Raw genomic sequence first — 11,409 nt, 5'->3', positions numbered from 1 at the left:
TCTTCAAGCTCTCATGTCGCCGTCCACCAATACGATTCCTCGCCTACACACACACACACACACACACACACACACACACACACACACACACACGCACACACACACCGCCTCCCTCTCTCGTCTCACACACTCCTCAAAGCGTCTAACACACTGGAAAATCAAAGCGCTTGCCTCTCCTGCTCACACACCGCCTGCGCTGCGCGCAAAGCGCACAACCCAAGGAGAAGTCAAGTTTGCTGCGAGTACCATTCTCTTTTAAAATCTACCCATGCACTTTTTAAAGATTTTATTTTCAAGCTGCAAAATAATGCAAGTGCTGCTTGTGTACAGAAATTGTTTTTTAAGATCTGTTTCAATCTTTCACATCTGAGCATGAATGTTCTCCGTGAAGACAGCTGAGAATATCTGACTTTTGGAAAATGGACCGGAGGCTTCCGAGGAGGCGATGGACGTTGGCAGGGCAAATTGTGTGTCTGCTTTTGTGTGCGTGCGCGCTGGACCGGGTTTTGGCGCAAATCCGCTATTCAATTCCCGAGGAATTAGAACATGGGGCTTTCGTGGGAAATATTGCTGAGGACTTGGGCTTGGACGTGGCTAAATTGTCTTCACGGAGATTCCGGATTGTGTCCGGAGCAAGAAAACAATATTTAGAGGTGAATCTGGAGAACGGGATTTTGTTTGTGAATGAGAAGATTGACCGCGAGGAGCTCTGTGAACAAAGTCCCGTTTGTTTCCTGCACTTGCAGGTGGTCATTGAGAACCCACTTGAACTGTACCGAGTAGAAGTTGAAATTTTGGATGTGAATGACAACGCTCCCAGTTTCCCGTGGAGCGAGTTTAATTTGGAGATCACGGAGTCTGCTGCGCCTGGCTCCCGGTTCCCGCTCGAGAGCGCACAGGATCTGGACGTGGGCTCCAACTCTCTCCGCTCGTACTTGCTGAGCGCGAATCAACACTTTGTGCTGGACATTCAGACGCGGAACGATGGAAGCAAGTTCGCCGAACTCGTTCTCCAGTCTCCGCTGGACCGAGAGCAGCAAAAGATGCACGAGATGGTGCTCACGGCCGTGGACGGAGGCTCTCCGTTGCGCTCGGGCACGGCTCAAATCACGGTAACTGTATTGGACGCGAATGACAACGTGCCGGTGTTTGATCGCTCCGTATACCGGGTCAGTTTGGTGGAGAACGCGCCGAGAGGCACGCTCGTGCTCAAACTGAAACGCCACAGACCTGGACGAAGGCGCAAACGGCGAGATCACCTATTCGTTCAGCGGGCACGCGCCTCTGAAGGTGCGGGAGCTGTTCAGCGTGGACTCACACTCGGGCGAGATACGGGTGAAGGGAATAGTGGACTACGAAAGGGCCAGCGTTTACGAGCTCTACGTGCAGGCGAAAGACAAGGGACCCTCCGCCGTGGCCGTGCATTGTAAAGTGCTGGTCGATATTCTGGACGTGAACGACAACGCGCCCGAGGTCATATTAACCTCCGTGTCAACACCTGTTCAGGAGGACGCGCCCCCGGGCACAGTGATAGCCGTGATCAGCGTAATGGACCGCGACTCGGGAGAGAACGGGGCTGTGGATTGTCAGATTCCCGGAAACGTGCCCTTCCAGCTGCACTCCTCTTTTAAAAACTATTACACCCTCGTGACCAGCGAGTTTCTCGACAGAGAATCTGTCTCGGAATACAACATCACTCTCACGGCGCGAGATCTGGGCTCGCCCCCGCTGTCCACCAGAAAGACCATTCTGGTTCAAGTGTCTGACATTAACGACAACCCGCCGCGCTTCATTCAGCCCTCGTACACAGTGTATGTGACCGAGAACAACGCTCCGGGCGCTTCAATTTGCTCGGTGACCGCATTCGATCCGGACTCTAATCAGAACGCGTATCTGTCCTACTCTATCCTGGAGGGTCAGATTCAGGGCATGCCCGTGTCCACCTATGTTTCCATCAACTCCGATAACGGAAACATTTACGCGCTGCGCTCTTTCGATTACGAGCAGCTTCGGAACTTTCAGATCCGCGTGCAGGCACAGGACGCCGGCTTCCCGCCGCTGAGCAGCAATGTGACCGTCAATGTTTTTGTTTTGGATCAGAACGACAACGCGCCGGTCATCCTGTCGCCGCTGCCGAGAAACGGTACCGTGGCTACCGAGATGGTGCCCAGATCTGTGGACGCTGGGTATCTTGTGGCTAAAATCACGGCTCTAGATGCAGACGCGGGACAAAACTCTCGCCTGTCATATCAAGTGCTGCAGGCGACAGATCCCGGGCTGTTCAGCGTGGCTTTGTACACCGGGGAGATCAGGACGATCCGCCGCTTCGTGGACAAAGATGCCATTAGGCAAAGACTCGTCATCCTCGTCAAGGACAACGGGCAGCCGCCGCTCTCGGCCACCGTGTCCATCATTCTCTCGGTGGTGGACAGCGTGCCAGAGTCGCTGTCTGATTTCGGTGACCTCTCGCTCAGCCCTCAGCCCCCGTCTAACCTCGCGCTCTATTTAATCGTGTCACTGAGCACCGTCTCGCTCATCTTCCTCGTGGCCATCATCGTTTTGGCGGCTGTGAAATGCTACAAAGACCGAGACTCCCTCGGCGGCTACGCGCTCTCCTCTTTCAGCACCGCGTGCTGCAGCTTTGAACCGGAGCCGCCCGCCGAGGTGTTCAAAAAGTCTAATCTCAACCTGCAGATCTCCACCGGCGCCAAAGTGCCCACGAACTGCATGGAGGTAAACAGCAATGCTGGAAATCTCTCTCAAGCTTACTGCTACAAAGTGTGTTTGACGCCCGAATCAGCAAAGAGCGACTTTATGTTTCTCAAGCCTTGCAGTCCCGGTACACCGAGGAATAACGCGGCGAGAGGAGCGGATAACCTGGCGCTGAGCTCACAGAGCCGCTGCTCATCCGTGAACAACGGAGCCACCACACCGAACGAGGTAAAACTCCCTCACCCTTAGCATTAACTTGATGAGTTTGTCAGCTTATCTATGTATTTTGAATCACTTTATAGTGAAGGGCATCAAAAAAAAAAAGTGAAATATTGGTGATCAAGATAAATTGGCTCTTGATTATCTTTGATACACAGAATAAAATACGGTGGGCTCTAATTTTTCGGTCAATACACCTGAAGTTAATCAATGACCTTGATTGATAGTGAACGAGGATCTCTAGACAGCAGCATCATCTGAAGAAACAGAGGACAATGCGCGTCTTTCAGCACTGTCTATAGTTTTTGTGCTCTCTCTCTCTCTCTCTCTCTCTCTCTCTCTCTCTCTCTCTCTCTCTCTCTCTCTCTCTCCTCATATATATATATATATATATATATATATATATATATATATATATATATATATATATATATATATATATATAATAAAGAGAAAGAGAGACATATATTTGCTTTTATATTTCAGCGCGTTTCAGCTTCTGGTCCTAAAATGCCAACCTTGTCTCCAACCTTCTAACTGAAGAAGCTTTTTAGTTCTCTTCTGTTGCATTTAGGCGCAGACATCCTTTGTCAGCTACACATCAAGGACGCGCGCGCGCACATGCACTACAAGCTAATTATCCCGTGCACAATGGCAGACGGACGCTGACTGGTTTCTTCTATAATGGACCCGGGAAATGAAAGCATTAGGGAGCAAGCAGGAGCCGATGGAGACGTGTCGCGCCTGTAGATTCTGCCACTTTGCCCTCATAGAATGAAAACCAGACAGCGTGGAAGAAAGTGTGTGTGCGTGTGTGTGTGCGTGTGTGTGTGTGTGTGTGTGTGTGTGTGTGTTCTCTTAATAACCACTAGGTGGAAACGTCAGGCTGTAATGTAAACGTGCTCACTTCCGCGATTATTCAATTGTCAGGGTGACCTGTTGGAGAGACAGGTGTCACCTTGCCTTGGGTCAGTGAACTCCATATAGCTTGACAAATAAACTCGTCTTATTTATGGACCACAATCCGTGAGCTCAGTAAGACCTGTGGTTTCATATAGACCACTCATAAAAGCTTTTAAACTATAATAATAATCATAATAATAAACGTATGGGTGTGTATATTCACAGACGTACATTGTGGTTTATAAAAGAAAATCTCCAACAGTTTGTGTGCAGCGAGAACTACCGAGCAGATCTCAAACAGGGTTTCATCTGGGAGTATATTAAAGCTGGAAAATCCTTTATGAATTCACCACGGAAAATGCGCACGCACGGGAGGCTCTAAAATAAAACAAGAAATTAAATTAGATTGAATTCGTCGGGCAGTTAAACGCGTTTTCCAAATTAATTTCCTGCCCGCTGCGGTTTCCTTTGAAGATTAAAATCGCATGTCGGTGTTCTAATTATCTGCGGAAGGTATTTTGAAGAACGGGTCTAATAATAAGCTTACATGGAGCTCTCCTTATGAAAGTCTCTAAGCGAATTAATAGAGCGTGGAATCCATACTTTCTCTCTCTCTCTCTCTCTCTCGCTTTGACATGGAATAAATAACACCCCCATATCCCTCCTCCTCCTCCTCCTCCACCTCCTCCTCCACTTCATCCTCCACCCCCGCCGCGTCTCTGAGGATGAAAGAGAAGACCGTGACACTACAGTCACTGCTCAAGGCGCCACTGCTCCAAATCAAATGGCGTGCACTTCACAGTTTGTCCACCAGGAGGCATTCAGGGTTCCTTTAAAGTTGATCCATTACGTTAAAATCACTTTTATAAGGGGTTTAAACACAATTATGTATCAGCAGTCTGTGGATATAACTAGCTTCTAATGGTAAAAAATTTATTAATTTTACTGTTTATAATCACACTTGATTAAAAATGTCTGCAGAAACACTTTGATTGACATTCTCACTTTGTACATATTATCATGATGTGAAAGCCCCGCCCATTAGTGAAGATTTTTTCTCTCATTAGCATAAGATGTTAGTCTTGTTTTTGAATCTGCCACTATGCTGACACATAGGCACCTCTAGCTCCGCTCTCTATTGAAAAGAGCACAATTTAAAGCTACAGTGTGGCACAATTAGGATCAAAGTCTAAAAGGGGGCAGTTTCAAAGAGTTATAAACATTATTTGTGGCGTATCTTGAGCTGAAACTTAACATACACCAGAGACTTATTTTACATCTTGCGAAAAGGGCCATAAGAGGGCTCCTTTAATGCTTGAGGAAAAACCGCAGTCAAAACTTTACTCTGCAACAGCAAGTAAAATTCGCAAATAATCATGCAGTTAGTAATCCACCAGATTTAACTTGGAAAAATTAAGTTAGAAAAGCCAAAATCAAACAAAAAATGCTCAGGGGTACCTTAAATAATGTGTCGGTGCTCTTAGGGCAAAGGATTCATCAGAATAAACAGCAAAAATCAGTCCAAGGCACTCGAGAAACATGGAAATAATATTTAAAAGCCTTTATTGACAGTATAGCCATGTAATATAAAATTTCTAATGTTTTTTCCACATTTTTCAAGTGCCTTAGACTGATTTTTGCTGTTTAAAGTTATGAAAGCATTTCAAAGATGTGATTTCCTCCATATTTCTTCTTCTTCATACATAATTTTCTGTGTTGCAGCTGAAACAAGCAAACACCGACTGGGCCCTGACCAAAAATCAAACATCTTCTGTGAAAAGGTAAAGCACACTTATTTCATTATTATCTATAATTCAGTTTACATACCACAGAAATGATTATTATTTAATAAATATAACACAATGTAATAAATACAGTACTCTTCAATGCTGAAATAACAGAGGATTGCAGCAGATACAGATCGATCATTGGTTCAAATCCCAGGGAATGCATTCACGTATTACATCTAATGCAAGGGGTGCCCAAACTTTTTCATATAAAGGGCCACAAATTAAATCTCATTGAGAGCTGTGGGCCGAAGATAAATAAACCAAACTATTTTACATTAAAGTTGCCGTGAGAAATGTCTTAATTTATTAGAAAACATGGTAACACTTTAGTTTAGGTCACAGTTCAAGATATTAACAAACCATTAGCGAACACTACTAGTTTAATAAGATACTAATTAGCTGTTTATGAATAGTTAGTAAGGTAGAAGTTTGGTTTAGGTTTTGGGTAGGAACTACTAATGAACAGTTAATATATTAATGAAAAGCAGGTAATAAGCCAGTGGTAATTAGCATGACTTGTGACCTAAACTAAAGTGTTACCGAAAACATTACTTTACATCGTATTAACTAATGCGGCATAACATTTAAAATGATAACTTATTGCAATAAAGACATAAACAGTTACATTTTTAACACAGTGGAGTTCAATGCTGAATACACTAGTCAAGCAGAATCTGCCTTTGACTTGATTTGTCCTCTGTGGGTCAGGTGACAGTATGTACATATAAACTAAACCTGATTAATTTACACTATTTAATTAAAACATTTAATTTCATTTAGCTGTTAACAATAAACCACAAGGTTACATTAGATTTGAATTGACAATCTCTAAACCATCTCCATCATTCTTCCTCTCTTCCAAGATGGGATGGAGGGCCGAATCAAAGGTTACCATGGGCCTACTTTGGCCCGCGGGCCCTACTTTGGGCATCTCTGATCTAATGTAATATCTACTGAATATCTAAATGTTCAGAAGTTTACAATGTCATTTATTTATGCCTTTTCTCAGCATACCAAAACTGCACTTATATTTAGAAATGTTTTTTTTTATGACGTCAAAGCTGAATTTTCAGCATCATTAATAATTTAACGCATTAATAATTTAATTAATATGCTGGTTTGCTGCTTAGGAAACATTTCTTATTGCATATCTTGAAAACATTTCATCATATTTGTGTGGAAACTGTGATATTTGACAGTTTTGTTACATTATAATAGATTTTTACAAAAGTTACATTATAAATTTATGTTAAATTAATCAAAAGTGACAGTAAAGACATTTATAATGTTACAATAAATAGAAATAAGTGGTTCACTTATTTAAAATATAGACAATACCACACAAATATTACTGCATCGATTGTATTTTTACAAGATGAATACAGTCTTAGTGAGCAGAGTATTCACAAACTTTTTTAGCAACCAAACTCTTTGCATATTATAGAAATACAAATTTCAGACTAATTTAATTAATGAATGAGTTTTTTTTTTTAATTGAAGCTATTTCCAAATGAGTTTCATTTGGGCAAAGATTTTTCATGCATGACTTTGTTGATTGCATGCTCTGGATTATTAAAGTATCTATCTATATCTCAGGTTGGCCTAATTTCTCATCATCATCATCTGTTTGCAGTTGTAACTCCATAAATATGGACGGCACTCTGGTGCGTAAAGCCATGCAGGCTGAACCAGAGCATTATATGGGTCAGATGGCTGCAGGACAGTACTGGACCTGGGGAACCCGCTCCAAAGGTACATCACATTACTGGACTCAGTCACACTGTCAAATAGCAAACAAATAATCTGATATATTTCTCAGTAAAACAGGATATTCAAGGCAAATGCGCATTAAAGTATTGCTTGTATGTGAAATGCATGGGTATAAACAGCACTTTCCATCATAACGTGGATTTTTTTCTGTTGATTCCTGTTCATTAATATTACATTACATTTTATTTTATTTAGTTTTAACTGTGTTCACAAATATAATTAAACATTTGACAAACATGGCAATACCCATTCAACATAACAAGTCAAAATAACAATGATAAGAAATGAAATAATAAGAAACAGAGACATACAAAATGTAACACGCTAAGAGTTTGTTCATTCATTCACTTTCTTTACGGCTTAATCCCTTTATTAATCTGGGGTCTCCACAGCGGAATGAACCACCAATTTATCTAACATGTGTTTTACGAAGCTGATGCCCTTCCAGCTGCAATCCTTCACTGGGAAACACCCATACACTTCCATTCACACACATACGCTACGGACAATTTAGCTTACCCAATTCACCTGTACCACATGTCTTTGGACTCCACATAGAGTGCCAACTGACCCAGCCGAGGCTCGAACCAGTGACCTTCTTGCTGTGAGGCGAGAGCACTACCTACTGTGCCACCGTGCTGCTTATATTACATTTATAATGTTGGATCATTTTTCTAATATTTTTGAAAGAAATCTCTTATGTTCATTAAGGGAATTTAATTGATTATATTATTTAATTGATGAAATTATTATTACATTTAAAATAACTTAATATATTGTGGAGTAAGCAATTATAAATTATTTAAAATGTTTTATTTTTATATATAAAATAGAATAAAACTTACATTAAAACTAACAGTATTTTATGTTACTATTTATTTTAATTAAAAAATCAATTATAAAATATTATACTTTATAATTATCAATTACAAACATTTAACATGACATTCAATCAGTGTTTAGTATAATGTGGGTATTCATTTATTATTATTATCATTATTATTGTTTTTTTAATTGTTGTTACTTATGAATAATATTTTCTCATAGTCTCAAATATCAATATTAAAATGATTCTGAAGGATGAAGTGACTCTGAAAACAGAAGTAAAACTTAACCTTGACGTGACAGGAAATAAATGACATTATAGTACTTATAGTAAATATTTCACAATACTACTTAATAAATAATCCAACATAGCTTAACTATTTTGGTTCAGTGATCTGTACATATGTGTAACCAGTCATTATTCATTCAGTGTTCTCCTTTATTTAACCAGCTAAAAACCCATTGAGACTGGTACTGTGCAAAAGTCTTTGGCCACCATTTGATTTGTAATTTTAGTATAATTATTTATATTTATTTATAATATAGTATAATAATCCCTCGCTCTTCATTTGAACAGTAATGATATTTATAGATAATTATAATGGTCATGAAACTATATGATATTCATAGATTTCGTGATATTTATAGACAAAAACGGCGAAAATAGTCATGAAATGGCCTATACAGTGTCCAGACCTGATTAAAGTATTATAGAGGCAGTATGGGATTGTCTTGTCAGAAGAAAACAAACATAAAAACATAAATTAGAACTTGGGTTTGGTATATGGACTCATACTAAATATTATCTTTTGCTAGCAGGAGCTATTTTATTCTGAAAACAGTGTATTATTATTATTGTTTTTAATTTTGTGTACTTATTTATTTCCTATCTGTTTATATCTTGATCCAGACGAAAATGGTTGGGGGACCAAAATTTTGCACAGAATCAGGGGTTCTCATATGAAATGCTCATTTAAACCACAGGTCAACAGGGAGATTGCAAAAGACCAGCCTCTGCTTTAAACTGGACTGACTGAATATCTACTATTCAATATCTACTATTCAAAAATATGCAGACAAATGTAAAATACAGTAGAACACCCTAAAGTTGAGTTTGCTGCTGGATATTATTGGGAGATCGCTGACAGGAACAGTGAACATCTCCCAGAGAGCGTCTGAAGCTCATATGCAAGTTTATTTTACATTCTATGGCAGAAACACCATTGAGCCTCTCTAGATGCTCCTGTATGGGCACGCATCTGTTATAAAATGCCCACAGGACATTAATCTGCGGATCAACTATGCGGATATATGAAATAGTTCACACAAAAATACACAAAGAGAGACTTGCACTTTCACTTCATGCATGGTTTGTGAATGAACAGACTTACGTGTATTAGTTGCAGACGTGATCATGAGGCTGCTTTTGCGCCGAGTTAAAGTCATCAGTCAGAGAACAGGAGAAAGTGCATTACTTCGATAATTTTAATGTAGCATATTAATAATTAAATCCAAAAAATGATAGTATAATACAGAGTTAATTTTAAGATATCTCGCGGCCCACCTGCAGGATCCCTGAGGCTCACTAGTGGTCCATGACCCACCAATTGAGAATCCCTTCTGTATATGATAAATAATAAAGTTTAATCCTCCTCTTCTCCTTATTTTTGATCCATTCAGAGTACCGTAATCAGTCTCCAGCAGGTGGCGTTGCACAGAGAGCCTGGACGCCTCACTATACTCCTCCACACAACCCCACCCAAAACCAACACCACCTCCAGCAGCAGCAGCAGCAACAGCAGGCCACAGCTCAGAGCCATCCAAACCCTCCACCTGACTACCAGCACAATGTCTACATCCCCGGCACCCCGTCCGGGTTCTGCACCCTGAGGCCCAGCCACCGCAGTGAGCTCCATGTCCACAACTCCTTCTCCACCTTCGGGAAAAAGCGTAGGTTCATCTCTCCCAGCAGCTTCGACCCGCGGGACGACACGGGGGCCGAGGTCATCAACAATGACTTATATAACGAATGAAACCAGATGACAGAACAAGAAGAGTGACTATTATTATTATGAGTAGTACCAAAGCATAGCACTCATGATCATGTACACTGTAAAATATATCTGTTAACGAACAGTTTCCGTATTTATTTATGACTGTGAATTGCATTATGGGATGTTGATCTCTGCTCTGTCCACTTTTGATGCTGAAAAATCAACTCTATAGATTAACAAAGTGACTTTTATTGATCTTTTTGTTGTTTAAGGAATAATATATAGAGATTTAAGTCTGTAAAATAACAGAACATGTACTGGCAGGTTATTTTAAGGTGTTTGTAGCGTAATATACAACACCAACCCAGACGTTATTTCACTTTAAACTATTAAAAATGTTCATAAAAGTCATTTTTTTCTAACTTTTTAAGATTAAAAGGTCCCATAATACAAGTTAAAGCATAAATATATGAGAAAAAATGAAATATAAAAACATGAAATCACAAAATATGGAACACTGTTAATTTATGGATGATTTTGCAGTGTAGTCTCAGAGCATCTGATGTGTAACGCACATGCAATGCAACTCCAGCCATTCGGGGTGTAAGGAAATGAGGTTTTAAGGTTGATCATTTTCTGATTTGCACACTTTACATTCTGCCTGTACAATTGAATTGTCAGAAATGATCACATTTTTCAAAATCTCTCCTATGATTTTCATGTGTTTGAACATTCCAAGTGGGCAACACTGAGGCTCAGAGGTTAGCACTGTGGCCTCACAACAACAAGGTTGCTGGTTCGAGTCCCAGCTGAGCCAGTTGGCCTTTCTGTGTGGAGTTTGCATGTTCTCCCTTTGTTGGTGTTGGTTTCCTCCGGGAGCCCAGGTTTTCTCCACAGTCCAAAGACATGCAGTATGTGCGGTATTGGATCAACTAAATTGGCTGTAGTGTGTGTGTGTGTGTGTGTGTGTGTGTGTGTGTGTGTGTGTGTGTGTGTGTGTGTGTGTGTGAGAATGCGAGAGTGTATGGGTGTTTCCCAGTACTGGTTTGCAGCTGGAAGGGCATCCACTGCGTAAAACATATGCCGGATTAGTTGGCGGTTCATTCCGCTGTGGCGACCTCTAAAATAGAGACTAAGCGAAAATGAAGGAATGAATATTTTCCAAGTGCTTATTAATGGAGAAAAAAGATTTTTAC

General features: G+C 40.8%; 1 protein-coding gene across 1 annotated transcript; it reads left to right on the top strand.

The window, feature by feature from the left end:
• Positions 1-207: 207 nt before the first annotated feature.
• On the top strand, positions 208-11,129 carry si:ch73-233f7.1 (uncharacterized protein LOC100537710 homolog). The gene is given in 5 exon segments (XM_056472035.1): positions 208-1,217; positions 1,219-2,940; positions 5,557-5,615; positions 7,258-7,376; positions 9,900-11,129. Coding segments are annotated over 5 exon segments (3,051 nt in total). The 5' UTR covers positions 208-419; the 3' UTR covers positions 10,253-11,129.
• Positions 11,130-11,409: the final 280 nt, after the last annotated feature.

The sequence above is a fragment of the Danio aesculapii genome, chromosome 14, assembly GCF_903798145.1.
Source record: "Danio aesculapii chromosome 14, fDanAes4.1, whole genome shotgun sequence".
Taxonomy (NCBI): Eukaryota; Metazoa; Chordata; class Actinopteri; order Cypriniformes; family Danionidae; genus Danio; species Danio aesculapii.
Note: the sequence above shows the minus strand (reverse complement) of the source record. Positions and strands in the feature narration are given on the sequence as shown.